Source organism: Tinamus guttatus, unplaced genomic scaffold (assembly GCF_059628265.1).
Source record: "Tinamus guttatus ecotype Peru unplaced genomic scaffold, ASM5962826v1 Tinamus_guttatus_pri_ptg000287l, whole genome shotgun sequence".
NCBI lineage: Eukaryota > Metazoa > Chordata > Aves > Tinamiformes > Tinamidae > Tinamus > Tinamus guttatus.
This window is the reverse complement of record NW_028288821.1, coordinates 7,441,464-7,457,316: the sequence shown is the minus strand read 5'-3', so window position 1 is coordinate 7,457,316 and position 15,853 is coordinate 7,441,464. Positions and strand designations below refer to the sequence as shown.

The 15,853-nt window shown below is 39.3% G+C and overlaps 1 protein-coding gene across 3 annotated transcripts in view; it reads right to left on the bottom strand.

Moving 5' to 3' along the window:
• The window catches only part of TENM1 (teneurin transmembrane protein 1), a 282,452-nt gene that overhangs the window by 93,236 nt on the left and 173,363 nt on the right, over positions 1–15,853 (bottom strand). For all 3 annotated transcript variants that reach the window (XM_088527561.1, XM_088527563.1, XM_088527562.1), the window contains one exon: positions 13,258–13,458. In XM_088527561.1, the coding sequence (XP_088383687.1) occupies positions 13,258–13,458 (201 nt within the window). The remainder of the gene's footprint in view (positions 1–13,257; positions 13,459–15,853) is intronic.

Sequence of the window (15,853 nt, the reverse complement as noted above, 5' to 3'; positions counted from 1 at the left end):
CTACTTATGTAATACGAAAAGGAAAATTAAAGCTAAATATTTTATAATTTGTAATGATAAAGGAAGATTTTAATTTTAATTCAACATGTTTCAGGAGTAACTCTTAGAAAATCAAGTCAAAAATACAAAAATATATGTAAACCAAGGTGGTCAAGTAATCGTAATACAAAACACTTTCATTTTACTTTTCTTCACGTTTAAATGTTGAGTCGTGCAACAGAGTCTAAACCCTTAAGCACCATATTCATAACTTGGTTATCCATTTTTTAATAAGTGGATTTCCATAAAGATTAGAAATTAATCTAACCTGACTTTTACCCAATATGTTTAACTGCTGGAGGCAGCAAAATATCACCTATCTAGGCCTAATAAAGAAAGTTTTTTCAATTTAAATATACACTGCATTTAATAAGCTTGCATGATAATTTCAACAATGTTCCTGAGCTTTTTAAAATTACCTTCCTGCTGTGTCCCGGAGACAACTCTGTTCCAACTTTCATTTTTAGCAAATGACTTTATTAATACAATTTTTTACATCATAAAAAAGTTGAAAACTTTAAAATTTATCAACTAAAAGCATTTGAGCTTTTTTTTTTCCCAGTAAATCAGTAAAATCTAATGGAAAGCTGTCCCCACTAGAATAGGTTACCTGACAGAACTACAGTATAGAGGCTTAAAACCTAGCTTTGCGAGTCTGTTTTATATAATTTTCCTGATTTCAACAAACTCTTCTGGCAATCCGGTTGTTCCAACAGCATGCCAGTTAGGTGCACATGTCTGTGCCTTTCTCAGCCAGACACAATTATACTAACAAACTTTGAGCTCAGAGGCTCAAGGCTACAGGCGGTGTAAAAGATGTTCATTCTATTCATTCTTTCCCATTTTCACAGGCAGATCAGCTTTCCTTATTTCAAAAAAGGACAAGAGGAAGAGATGGTTGAGGAAAAGCAGCAGCATAGCAATGGCCATCGTCAGTCTAAGCCACTGGTATTTCATTTTTTGCTGAAGAAGAAAAGCGAGGTTAGTTTATCTAATTCAGAACTTTGGTAGCAACAACTGGAGCTCACATATGAAAATCAGTTGTCATTCTCACTAAAACCAAATACCCTAGGCTACACTCAGCTGAAACATGAGAATGCTCTTATTGTCTACACACACATTTTCAATGCGAGTATTATTTGTAATTTTTTGATAACAGAGCTGTAATTCCAGTCCCACTGAATATTTACCTTCTCCTATTGGTAAGTATGTTTGTAGTTACGTGGTGAATTAGTGTAAAACCAAGGAATTGAAGGCTAAACTCTTTCTAGAGAGGCAAAGTATAGGAATTACAAGGCAGGACTGGAGCATTCGGGAGCCCCGACTCTTCAAGCCAGTGCTGGAAATGGCAGGGACTCGGAAGCACCTGCAAAACGACTGTACCAGATTTGGCCGTCCATGGCTGGTGTCTGCCATACAACTTTACACAAGAGCCATAAAACTTTACACAAAATTCAGTGCAATCAAAATTAAATTGACATGATAGATCATCACCAATTGACAACTGTTTGCATAAAAAAGCCTCTACTGTTAGAATAGTAAAACAAAAAACTTTGACTAGAACTTTCTCAGTCTAAGCTTCTCTTGCTACAGAATTTTTTGTCTTGTTTTCCATGCATCCCATACTTAAAAACTTCATAAGGAATTATATATATAGTATATAGCATAATACTACAAAAATCTGTAGACCTGACTATTTTGTTCTACCGTGCGAGTAAGCTGAAAACAGCATTTTACTGTTATTTAAATGAACATCTTGAGACTATTGCACTGAATTTATCCCTACAGATATGTCCAAAACCATTTTCAAAAGAGCGAAGTGGGGCATGATGACCCACTCCAATACAAAACAGATTCTACTCCGGATCATCTTTGCCCTTATTTCTGACCCTGAGTGATGCTAGAGAGCATCACGACATATTGCAGCTATTTGCAGGTTTCTGTGGATTACAGAAATATAAGGACATTCCTTAAATTTAAAAGGGAAAGACAATCTAAACTTCACATAGCCCAAATTATTACCTAGAACAACTCAGCCACAATTAACACCCAATCATCAAATATTTCCACCAACACAGTAAAGCCAAGACTTCTCCAAATATTGTTTCATTTCAAACCTTTTCATCACAAGCTTTCTGCAGGAAACCTTTTTGATATGCTGCTTCACAGATTTCTAACTACATTTCTTATCTTCTCCCTGCAGCCCACAACACGCAGACCCAAACCACTGGAACTAAAATGCCATAGCCTCGCTATTGGTTATTCATACTGTTTCCCCATCAATCTAGTAACTGTTTTAATTGCTTTCTGGAAATAATCCTACCCTCATCTCACTGAGCTTATTCCTGATGCAGTAAGTACTCTAAAAATAGCTCTCCTGACTTCCAGGAGGAATGATGCCATTAACAGTCTTGTGCACCTTAAAAGATATGAACGCAGTTGCTGTAATGTAACCTCTCATAATACTACACCTACTGGGAAAATATCTTTTCCAACCTCCGATTTGCTTGAAAATGCAGTTTTGTGAGAAAGTAACCACTGGGCAGACAGAAACATCTGAGGGGCTGATACAGCAAGCAGAGGGAAATGATGGAGAAACACCATTCGGTCAACTTTTCCCCCCCTTTTAAATCTCTTATTGCACTTTTTTTTTCAGCTTTATTTTTCATCTGATGAAGAATATTTTCTTCCTGATCCAAATCCAATTTGTATATATAAAAAAACCTCACCCTTTATTGATTGTGCTGTGCTTCAGAATGGTATTTTTACAGTGCAAAAATTTAATCAATACCATCTTATGAGTCTGGACTGGTAACGGTAAACATACTAACAGATATTTCATTTCAAGGAGCCTAAGCTCTGAAAATTGATATCACTGAAAAGGATTACTCATTTGCCATTGGGTATATCTGTGTTTACCCAGGCACAGTGTTGGTGTAAAGCAGAATACAATTATCCTGTGCTTGACACACAAGGGATTGCATCTGCAGAACCCTTTTCTTTCTCGGACATGATACAGGTTGGCAGGTCAGATAAGGTCTTTGTGGGAAATGTTTAAAATAAATGAGCAGAAATATAACCTAATAGCAAGGAAGATTAGACTGACACAAGGGTGAAGAGAGCCACACACAACTGTGACCAGGATAACCTCTCCTTTAATACTGTGTTTCCCAAGGAAACGCCAAGTTTTTTGTTCAAATTCTGCCCTGTTCTATAATTTGTCACCACTATTTGATTTCAGTTGTACATATTGTAAAGCACTGAAATTACAGCGGTCACTCGAGACTCACACTCTGACTAACAGGCTTCATAAAATCCCTCACAATATACAGCGAGCCACAGAAGAAAGTGTCTTACAATGTCTGTCTTGTGCAGCACTTTATGCGATGGGAGACCAGCAAGAAAGCGCTCCAAAACCACCTGTCTTGAGCCAGTAATGAATCAGATGAAAGCCAGGAAAGCTGCAGCTTTGTGCTCACTCACAGAGGGAAAATGGAAACCACAGGTCCTCGGGCTGAAAAGCCAGGGTATAGGGAAATGGGAAAAAGACAACCCGTTGGGTAAGTGACAAGCAGTGAGCATCAGGGAAAGGCATGAGGCAGTGTATGATAATGATGAGAAACATGGGGAGCAACTGAAGTGTTCTGCAGGATAAAAGGAAATGGGCAAGGCAGTAGGTACATTTAATAAAGCTGTCTCACAGGTACAGCCTGAACTAACACAGTATCAAAAGAAAATAAAGGAAGGGCTATTTTCAGCCAAGGTCTGCAAGCCTGCCTGGTTGGATCAGGATGCACCTTTTATATAAGCACTAAATCTTTCATGATAGACCAAGAAGCATCATTATTAACACTGAATAGGCCTGTACTCTGAGCATTAAGTTTTCAAAATTGATTAGCAAATTTGTTTAGTCCTATTTAGTAAAGAAGTAATGGTTTATCTAAACACCGCTTGCAAAGAGGAGGCACTAATATCACTGGCTTACAGGTTTATCTTTTAGTATGGATCTGATCCCCAAAACGGCTCTGTTAAATCAACTCACCCAAATCACATGCTCTGTATGTTAGACACAACTGCTGTAATCACACGACACAGTAATCAAGATATATTTCAGTTAGTTCTGAAGACTAACTGAAGGGCTAAAAAATGCTGAAAAAGTGGGCAGAGGTCCTACTTCTTGTACATTATCCTGGGTATTTTTTCAGATTCACTTGTGCAAAAGTAATTGCAGCCCAAAACCACAGAGGAGTCATTGCTGACTGACTGACCAGGAGCACTCCCTAGGCCAACAGGCAGGACACACGGAGATGCGTGTCTGTCCCCGTGCTGCACTTGTGCCTTTGAGCGCCCAGAGTGAAGCAGCAGCTCCCAGGCACCAAACCGCAACTTCCTCCGCGCCAGCAACACGGCAGAAGCAGCCGCGCACCCGGCGGCCGCAGGGACGCGCGGCCTGCGCTGCGAGCCAGCCCCTCGTCCTGCTGCGGCCTGCCCCTGAGGAGCCCCTTGTCCCCCTGCGGCCTGCGCCCTCTTCTCTGGTTCTTCCTCCCCTTGCTGGCTCTTTGCTGACGTTGGTCCTGTATCGCGTGGACGTGCTGCCTGGTCAACAGGCTGCTCAAATTTGCTGGAATTTTCCACTCAACACAGCTGTGGAGGCGCGCGGTGGCCGTCGCCCTCCAGCCGTGTTCGCAAGGAGCTGCATGGGGGACACAGAGGAGCAGGAAATGCAGCATGCAGCAGACAGCCAGCTTTGTGCAGCCCCCTCAGAAATGACTGGATCACAGGGTGATAGACAAGGTTTTAATAAGCTGCTTATAAAATAGCCAAGGCTTCCTAAAGAGCAACATGCCCAAGCATACACTGCAGTTAACAAAACACGTTGTTTTGCTCTATCGTCACTGAAATGGTTTTGCATAGTTACAATAATTCTGCTCAAAAAGTGTCATCTGAACCTAAACGCTTAAGCAAAAGTCCTTGCTTAAAGAGGGCAAAGACCAGTAATTCTTTAGATGTCTACATCTATTACTCCTGCAATTATCTACACAGCCGAAAAGCTCAACAAAGCAATTTGCAGGAGAAATGAAAGTTTCCAAGCAGGAGAAGGCTTCCATGATTTAAACTTTTACTGATGGCAATTTCTATTTTCAGAGGTAAGTTAAATTTAACAGAAAGACTCTGCTGCATACTGAAATGATAGCTCTTTTGGTAAAATTCTTACCACAACAAGAAAAAACATTTGAAATATCTGCTTTGGGGGGGACTTAAGCAGCACATTTCACAGCTGGCTGTTCTGAAATTAATTAAAGGATAAAACCTGGAGCTGTTTTGTTTTCTGTGCTCTTGCTCTAGCATCGTGCTTTTCCAGCCATGACGATGGGAAGCTTCTTCCCGACAGGAGCACCCCTTTAAAGGCTGCTGGCACGGCTGCCTTTGCACCCGCCAGGACCTTGCCGCACTTTGTCACTGGAACTGACCTGGCAAATTAATAAGTGAAGACTCTGCATCTCCTGTCTGCCAAGGCTCTGGATTCCACTCCTTTAGGGAACCTACAACAACCTGCAATAGCACGTTGGGAAGCTTGTCCTGACTTGCTGGCTTTAGAAGTTAGACCAAGCTATGGAGGAGTATGGGCCTTTCCTATCTACAACTCTTCTGGTATTTTCTTGGACAGAACATTTACAAAAGTCCTTCCCATTTTTACTATCATACTTAAGGATTTCTAGTAGTTCTCTTACCACATAGGCGAAACCACTCCAAGGGATGTAGTTGCCCGGTTACAACTTTAATTGTCGGAACACGAGATTTATATCCTGAAAGCTTTCCTTAGCTTACCTATTTTTTAAAATTATTTAGGCACCTGAATTGCTACCAAAATCAAACGTACCTGCCAAGCTTTGCTCCTAGATAACAGCCCAGCTGTCCTGCCATACAAGCTGGTGGTGAGTCCAGTGGATTCACAACTGGCGTGTTCCTTATGTGGATCTTACCTACCAGTTGTAATCAGCATCGCCCTCAAACCAGAGCTACTGGCGAGGTCTGGGAGCACCGGAGTCCCTGTAGGGATGTGATCTGTGCACGCACGGAGGGCAGTCGCTGTCAGCTCCCAGAAGGAAGGAGAGCCAGGACTCCTGCATTGTGCCCTCCTGGGACAGGAAGATCCTAATGAGGTTCTGGGATCCCACTCTGTGGACTAAGCAACACTTGGATGTGGATTAGACCAGGATCTACACAGGCTGACTTAAGTACCTTATATGTATATTTTAATGAGGGATATATCCAATAATTGCTAAATGAGGAGCAGACAGCAATAGATTAAGAATCTTAATTTTCAGGTTGAAAAAAGGCAAGGGAACAACCATTATTTTTGGCAGATCTGCAAAATAAGCAGCAATCTATTGAAAAACATCCCAAGTTTCCTTATTGTATCTCTCATACCCTTGACATATCCTGTTTCTTAAATCAATACATGACTACACCAGGTCTTTCTTGTTCCCCTTGGACTGCCTTCAACATGCAGGAGAATTAATTTTTATTGGAATGCTTTTTCACTGCCTTAGATTTCTCATATTTTAAATTCTCCAGCAACACATATTCAGTATTCCAATCTAACTACTGGGTTTTTAATAGAAATCTTGCTCACCAGATATCTTTTTGCAAACTCTTGCAACTCTACAGGAGATACAAATCAAACTAGTCACATAGTTTTCTCTTTTCAGTGAAATATATAGCAGTAGGAAGAGCCTTTCTACAATGTCAAACAATGTACATCAGGGGAAACTTCAATCATCCTTTTAATTGGCACAGCAGTAATAGTCAAAGCTCCTCACAAATTAAAGAAGCAGGACAGTTAGATGGGATTAAGTCCATCATTTCTGCGGAACAGAACAATGAGGGATGGTTATAGTAGATAAAGTTCTTCTGATTTGTCTAAAATAGGAAGTACAGTAAAAGTGTCAGCATATAAAAGAACAGTCTATAAAAAATGCGTGACAGAGCACATCACGTATTGGAGAAATTTCAAGGCTATTTTCACTATTTGAGTTTTCTTGTACTGAATATCCTTGTCCTTGGCAAATCAGAATGACTGACACCCATAATCTGCAATTCCTAAATCTGAAGAGTTTTCTGATTGCAATGAAATGGCTTTACCTAATTATTTTTTCAAGTTGCAGTTTTTGATGTTTAATTTTGAAATCAATTTGAGATGTCTTGAACTATATTAATATACTGTATCATGCCTTCATTTCTTTCTGAAGCACTTTAAAAAATGCATACTTCTAATGATTTTTAAATTACTCTACTCTGCACATATCAATTTACAACAATTACAACATTTTGCATTTTTCAAAGCACTTCAGTTTAGAGAGGTTTAATGCTCTGCAAGATACTCAGTGAAGAGGCTGCTGATCCATTTTTACCCTTTGTAAAATTACCACCAATCTTGCTAGAGAGAGTTTAACCAAAAATAGATATGCTAAATATATACCATCTACATATAATCATTTTAGGATGAATATTTTCATGACGAAGAACTGCCACTATTCTTTTACCAATCATAATTAGGTTGCTTCAGTGGTATAAATGGATTCAGTGGAATTATGACAAATGTCCTGGAGTAAGGAGAACAGGAATTGGCCTACTTTGGCTGAACTCAGTGGAGTCTAGAGAAATGAATACAGGACAGGATGTCAGAGGTATCAGCTCTGTCACAGATTTCATTACTTTTCAGTCTGTAATATTTTGGGCACAGTGCATGCAGCAATTAATTAATGACTCAGGGCTGGATTCTCAGCTGAAATTGCTCTGGTGGAATCACTGCATGCTAATTAATGCTAGCTGATCTCAAGTTCTGAGGGAGTTTTCTGTGTGTGCCCACTGCCTCTTGTCCTGTTTTGTTTTAGTCTCTCTGATGTTTTATTCATAAGGGTTGGCTTTTTAATGTCCAGACTAAGCCAAATCATGTGGTCCTGGTTTTATCTGTGGAGACAGCATGGTCTTGCAGAATTCACTCCTGCTACTTGGATTTTATAAAAGCACCAAGTCGTCTTTTCTAGAGGTGAACTGCTGGCTTTTGTTTTGTTGACTGATTATTGTTAGTGTGAGAATAGCATGTAGATTAATGCAATCAGCCAGGGCTCTCTTCTGTCTGTGAAGGAGTAGTCAGTACTCACAACTTGGAGTTTGTCTTTCTGAAAAGTACTGCCTATAGACCTCAAAGGGAAATGACTCATTAACTTCAAGGGATTGTGGATGACAGTCTATAAATAAAGCAACAAAGTGGCCCAGACAATAAGCAGAATGTTGACTGTATTGATGTCCTAGTGACATTAAAATACTCTACTATCAGTCTTCCCTTCTGCTACTTTATTTTGCCATGTATGCTGTAAACCGTTCCCATGCTGCACAGGTCAACGGACCCGTATGCTGGAGGTCTGAATAATAATGGATTTTCACCTACAATCATAACTGGATTCAGCATGGTGCAAAGCTGCTGAGACTCTGAAATAGGCAAGGATGACCTTTTCCAGTACAAACATTTGTCACAAAAAAAAATTATTTTATAGTCAGTCTCACTTGGAACAGAATATGACATTTCTATTCTCTATACAGCTTTTAGAGGAGAGGGAAGACTAAATGAGAAATGGAACCCAATCTCTTGTGCATCTCTCTTAGGAATATCCACAGTCAGACGACTAAATTAATAATGGCCATAAAAGAGGCAAGATCCACATCCCTAACATTTTTGGACATTTTTGTGCAAGTTGCCAAAGGATGAACAAAATAGGAAAAACAAAAACCAAAACAAAGTGGACAATGTGATATACAAGACAGCAAGGAATGAATTGAAACACAAAATACTCACCTTTATATGCTGAGTAGCATCATGGATTTTTGATTTTAGTGTTTTACATCAGGAAATAATTGATTATGATATTCCACAAATAAATGATTAGAGAGAAAATCATATGATTCTTATAAACATCAATCAAAACCATGGTGATGAATGCAAAAGAACTATTTGTTTTACGTTATATGGCTGTTGCGGTCAATGTCACGAACAGTGTGGAACTAAACAGGGTTGCTGCTCTGTTTCTTTTGGTCTTGTAAGTGCTTTAGAAATCAAAAGGGTGAAAAGAGCGAGACGCTGCAGAAGGATCCTGGCCTCAGACTTGCGATGATAATAACAAGATCTTGAAGCACCCCAGAGCCATCACCCCTTGGCTAGAGGTTGGCAGAGCTGCTCATCAGGAGAGGACGACACTGGTGATGGCAGCAGACACCTGCTCTGCCCAGCTCTGAGCTGCTAACAGGAGGATGTTCCTCCCTTGCAACGCCAGGACTGACTCCTCCTAAGCGAAAGCTACTTATGCTGATCAACCCCATGAAGAACAGTTTAACTACAGCAGCAGGTCAGGTGGATTCTGGCCTGGTTACAGGTGCTTGGTCCGGTGCCACTGCTCTTCTCTCCACAGCCGCAGCACAAGGGATATCTCTAGCATCGGTTAGGAGTTATTTTTGGACACTTCTATTCACTAATTCAGAGCTCTAATCTAAACTAGGGAGCTGCCCTAGTTACACTGGCCTTTGTAGTAGAGATGTTATCTATCGACTTATTCCACTCTACTGAATAAATTAATTCTTTAAGAACATATACACTGGGCCTAAAGAAAAAGGAAGAACTCCACAGAAAAAGCATTGTACAAATTCACTGGACATTCTGAAGCGTTTAGCTGTGACCCAAGAAAAGATCTAATGGCAGATTCATATCCCTGTAAGGTGACCTCTACATGGGACTGTGGAATATTTAGCTGGAGCAGAGCCACAGCCTCTTCATTCTCACAACCCTTTGGAAAACCATATGCCTCATATGAGCGACGAATAGAAAAATCCCACTCACTCCATTACTCTCTACTTTTGTGCATTTGTTCCCCTGTCATACTGTCTACATATTTATCCTATTGTACACTAACCACTTCTTACTACCCAATTAATTCAATCATGTCAGAGCTCAGAATTTGTTATATCCAAACACTCTCAATAAGCAACTTCATGTAAAATCTGATCTGATATAGTCCTATAAATGTCTGCTGCACAGAACAGCAAATACACAAGAGCAAGTAACTGCTTGAATGGTCAGGCCACACATCTTCAGCAAAATGGCATTTCTCTAAGTGAGAAAAATGCTAAGAAGCACGAGAAAGATGAGTCAGTTAAGGCATGAGTATCTTCTGTCTTTCCTTGACCTTTGAATGTTTAAGCTTAGAATTTTAGTGTTTGCTTGATATAATTTTTTAAAAGCAATAGAAAACCTTGTATGGTCAGTCATACTCTCAAAAGGACCACCTGAAAATACGAAATACATAAAATGATCTGCCTTTCTTGGCATGAGTATTTCTTATACTGGGGGAAGGAGGAGAGATTAAAAGAGAGAGAACCTGTGCATATGTGTGCGTGCACATGTGTGTGTTAATTTAGAAGAAACATGTATCAATACAAGAAACATACTGATGTAAAATATTGGCTCCTTTTATATTGAGTTCTATCATCATTAAGGACAAAAAAAAATCACATTTTGAAAACTTTTTTTTTTCTTTTCTTTAAGTCTGTCTACAGATGAGCCTCTTTTGGCTTGTCTTCTTTCCTTCTGTACCATAGCTATACTGGCAGCACTTAAAAAGCCTCTCCCATTTTCAGGAAAATTACCAGAATTTGCACGACTTTCCATATATATGTGTGTGTGTGTGTGTATACCTCTGGAAACTTCCTCAAATCAGGAAAACTCTAAAATATTCTACAGACACACACTTTTAAAAGATGGATCTGGCTCTTGCAGAATTTCCAGCAGATCCTCCATCTTAGCAACATACACTTCATTTGAATGTACTCCTCCATCCTTACCTGCATTGCTTTATCTTTTTAAATATACATCCCTGTTTTGGAGAATGTTTAGCAAGCTTCCAGTTGGACATAGGATCAGATGCATTTCCACTCAATGCAACTAAAAGTCTCTAGGAAACCTAATGAATGGGAAGAACCTCTTAAGGAGATCATTATGTTAGTTTTAGTTTACCAAAGAGACTGGTATGAGATTAAGAGGGTAGAAACTTTTAGAAGAAAAAAAAAATGGCAATCTCGTCCAGCAGAAAAAGGATCATACACTTTTCACCTACTCTAGTTGGGATTAGAAGGTGCAGCTTTTAGCAGTGACGATCAGATGGGATTGAACTGATTTACCTAGGAACACAGTAAATGCAGTCTTTTGGTGAAGATTGAGTTTTTAAATATTAAGCAGAAGCTATGAGCTTCAAGCAGAAACTAAAAATTTTTGGGGGTATATATTTTACAGAAAGTCAAACTGCATGAACATTATATTTTTCTTCTAGCCTTGAAAATCTATGAATGACTCTATTAGATCGCAAGCTGCAGCTCCAAACTGCCAATCCTTCTGGAATGCATGAGTCACACCCTCACCTTCATCTCTCCTTCCATATCCATACTGTTTTCTTTCTTTCCATATTATGTGGCATTTAAAATAGAATTTCTTAGCGTATAAAAAGCTAGAAATGGGCAGGCCAGGGAAGGAACTGTAGAGATGGCTCATTCCTTTGCTGGTGAGCCATAGTATGTGTGGGATAACACAGGCAGTACTGGGGTTCCTTTGCTGTTGCTGCTTTTCACAATACAGCAAGAAATATTAATTTCCTATTTAGGAAAACATGCAAGCTAAAAAAAGATTTCCACTTTTTATTTTGAATGCTGAATGAAGAAAGCTCATGTACTTGATGACAATACAGAAAGGCAAATTCTTCCAGTAGGTGGTAAGCACTTTCCAGCTCATCCAATGATTCTTCCGCTTCTCTGGCTCAAGGCACTGAGATGCTGGGAAAGCACAAGGGTTTGCGGCAGGCTGGCAGACCTCTTGTGTATCACTTGTAAAGTCTTCCTTTCTGATTCCAGATGAGTGGTCTGTGCTTTACACCGTTTCATCCTATTCATTGTACAGAACTTCATGGTTTTTTTTTTTCCTATTTGCATATGAAAGCTTTTCCTCTGGCCCTGCTGACTTTGCCTTCTGATGTTTCCCTTCCTCACTAAGATCAAGCCTGCAGAGTAATCACTGAGCCTAACAAGACGGTCCCTAGCAGCTAACAAACATCTATACTTCTGTCTAATTCTCACTGTAATGTCACAACAATCCCAAATCATGTTTAATAGCTATGAAGGAAGATAATTTGTGCAAGGAGAAACCTGAAGTATCTAGCTATATGGGTGCCTGTTGGTGGTCATAAAAGCATCCTATAACTCTGAAGACAGTAGGGACAAAAAGACATTTCTTCTCCACTGGTTGATGGAAGTAAGGAAAAAAAATGCCTTCCTCTAAGAATCCATCAAAATAACTCTGAAATTGAGACAAACATAAACGAAGATCCTTGCAGACAAGACAGCAGCCTCTTCGCTGCAGTCATTATTATCTCCATGTTCTTGTATTGAATACCCAGCTGTCCCATGCAGCTGACAACAGACCCACTAGAGATTAACAATTCCTTTTGAGTTACAGTAACTTCCTATCAGGAGAGAATTATCTTTTATATTTTGCAGGAAACATTTTTAGAACATAACTAGCAACTTAGCTAATTATTTGCTTTGTTAATGAAACTACTACCATATTAGTACCCTTAGGGAAATATTTCCTACAAATAATGAAACACATAATAAAAATGCAAGCAACTGGGGTTTTGCTGAAAGTTAGCAGAAAGACATTTCTTGTCAGAGTATCACCTCCACTAGTGTCAGACACAAGTTGCACATATTAATTTCTGAGTGAGGAAATCAGGGTCTTTGTAACAAACACTCAAAATTATTACCAAGTCAGTAGTAAAAAGCTGTCATGGATGGGGCCTTGACCATTGATTGCATTCAGCAAGTCTTGAATCTATTCTGTACTGGGATATGTTACTCATCAACTTGGATTCTGTGAGTTTAGATTAAAAAAAAAAAAAAAACAGTAGTACATTTTTTGGTAATAACATGCTCCACTACAGGATGAACATTCATTTCAATTTGCTCACTTGCATATCTCATAAGAAAACTTCAATGCCACAGCACTGCAGGTTCACCTCATCCTGTGTTTTAAACTAATACTTGTACTTTCCAGCATGAGTCCAACAGAAAACAAGAGGTTTCAGCAGCTTTTACAAAGCAAGTAAAATCTTATCGTACCTGTTGAGCAGTCGGAACCGGTCCACTGTGGCTCACAGTTGCAGAGCCCCGTTTCCAGAAGGAAGGTGCCGTGGCCCGAGCACTGCTCCTGGCACACGGGCAGCGACGTCTCGCAGTTGACGCCGCCCCAGCCCGCTGAGCAGTGACACTCGCCCTGAACGCACACGCCGTGGCCGGAGCACATCGGATCCAGGCAGTCCTCTAGAAAGCAACAAATACACAGTTAGAGCTTAAACTTACACCTTTATTACAAGGTTTTCCAGTGAAATACAATATCGGGCATTAAACGTAATTAGGTAAAAAAGTGATTTCTGTGCAAATACTCAAACTGAAACCATGTTAACAAATACCCGGGGAAAAAACTGTCTAACAGCTGTGTAAAGGTAAACTAAAAACGGGAAAACAAGCATGTAGATTGTTAGAAATCTCACAACTTTCTTATTTTTAAAATGCAAATTCCTCAGATAAATTCAGTGATACAGATTAACCAAGTCTGTTTTTCAGCAGCAGGAGCTGGAAAAGAACTGAAGCACTTAATTTTTTCTACCACTCTGTGTTTCCATCTGGGCCTTTGCACTCTATGTTTGTTTACATTTCTGAAAGGAAAGATTTATTCTTTAAAATTCCCCTGCAAAGCTACTTTTAAAGCAGAGACTTTGATTCCCCACCCAGAATGGTCATTCACTAACCTTGAACAGTGAATCTTTGACTGAACACTAACCACAAAAATCTTATGCACTCATAAAAAGCATATGCTGGGCAATGTAGATAATGAACATTCATAAAAGACATAACATACTGATGAACAATTTGCAAACAGACAAAGAGCAAAATTTGTTCTCAATTTGGATTAAACCATTCCTAGCGAAGAACTCAGGAGCTCTGCAGAAGAATTTAAATCAGCTGGTTAGTGCTGTATAATCAGCATATTCTTTTATAAAGACCTGGCATTTCCCTAACAAGACAAATGTGAAGCTGAGCACATAGTCTGCCCTCTCAGGAGGCCCTTGTAGGACTGCTTAGCTAAAGAGGAATTTGTGGGGGTCTGAGCATGCAAACAATTAGCCAAAAGCCTTTTCCATGTTAGATTGTGTTTCAAGCTAATCTTAAAAAGACACCTTGAAAGTTCTTCTATGTATATTCCAAGTATTAGAATAAGCACTTCTTTAATATTTAAATTGTACACTTAGGAACAGTATCCCCTGCTACATAAATGAGGAGACTGCTCTCTGTTTTAGTAACAGAGGACTAAGTACTTCAGGCTTACAGATTGATAGCCTCCACTTTATTGAACTTTTTTACCAAAGAATAAAGCAGTGACATTTTATGTTTTGAATGTGCTATACCACCAATGCAGAATCTTATTTTAGGATGCTTTTGCATCTTTTCCAGCCTTTCAGGCTTGAGCACTGTGCAGTGGACTCCTTCAAAAGGGAAAATCGGTGTTTCTGGACAAAGTACATCTTGCTGAGCAATGATAAATGTACTTGGCAACGTTCTCTTATCCTGAAATACAGTTCTTTTGATTTCCTGATCTTTTAAAATTAATTGAATGATTCCATGAACAGTTTAAAAAGTATCACTTAAGGTAGTACTGATAATCTGACAGGACAAGTTGAAAGGATGTCCAGAGCAATGGATGCATACAGCTATTGGCATTCTCTGGGTATTACATCTGTTACCATGTCTGCCATTAACAATACTGCTATAATACTAAATTCAACAGTTAATGATCCTCAGGTTTACATACAATAATGCAATTTGAATTATTGACAGAATTACTTCCACAAGCTGTGCAATATAGTAGATACTTAACAGTCATGTCATGCACTCATTGTCACGATAAAACCTTGTTGTATAAAGTATAGGTTGTACCTATATCTGCTCCATACATCCTATTTCTACACAGTTGTCCTTTTCTCATTTAAGTGTTTTTCTTTCTTTTTTTTTTAAAAAAACAACTTTTTCACAATTCTAGTTTCAACGGCTGTCTGAACACATTTATCTCAATTTCTTTTTCAACTGTTTTACAGGACCACGTTATGCCGACAAGCAAAGCAGCTGAATAAAATTTCAGTCAGTCTGAACTTTGTCAGCTCCAGGCTTGTTCAGCATCATGGCTTCGGTGTGCAAATGTGTATATTGCTTGTTTTTTTTTTCATTTCACTTTCCTGATTTTGAACATTTTTTTTGAAAATACCAACAACTAGGTATACCAGAAGCACTTCTCCTGATCTTCCCTTTTAAAACCATAATAGATACGTAAAATCCACCCAGTGTATCCCAATCTGCATTTTTTCTCATTAGAGCATTCAGGCCACCTAAGAACTTGCTTTGCGAGTTACTCAAAAGTAGTACCTAAAATCTATACAACAGGGGGCTCAAGGTGTGCTGTCCCTAGCTTCAGGGGAAGGAGACTACTGAAAAAAACATCAGATCAGGGCAAGCATGAAGAACAGTTCTGCTTTTCATGGCTATGCACGGGGGAAATAAGTTGCAGCTGATGAGCTATCAGAAATGCTAACAGGCAAATGACAGCTTCTTCTTGCTATAGATAGGGCAGAGACATATTGGTACTATAACTAGCTGAAATACA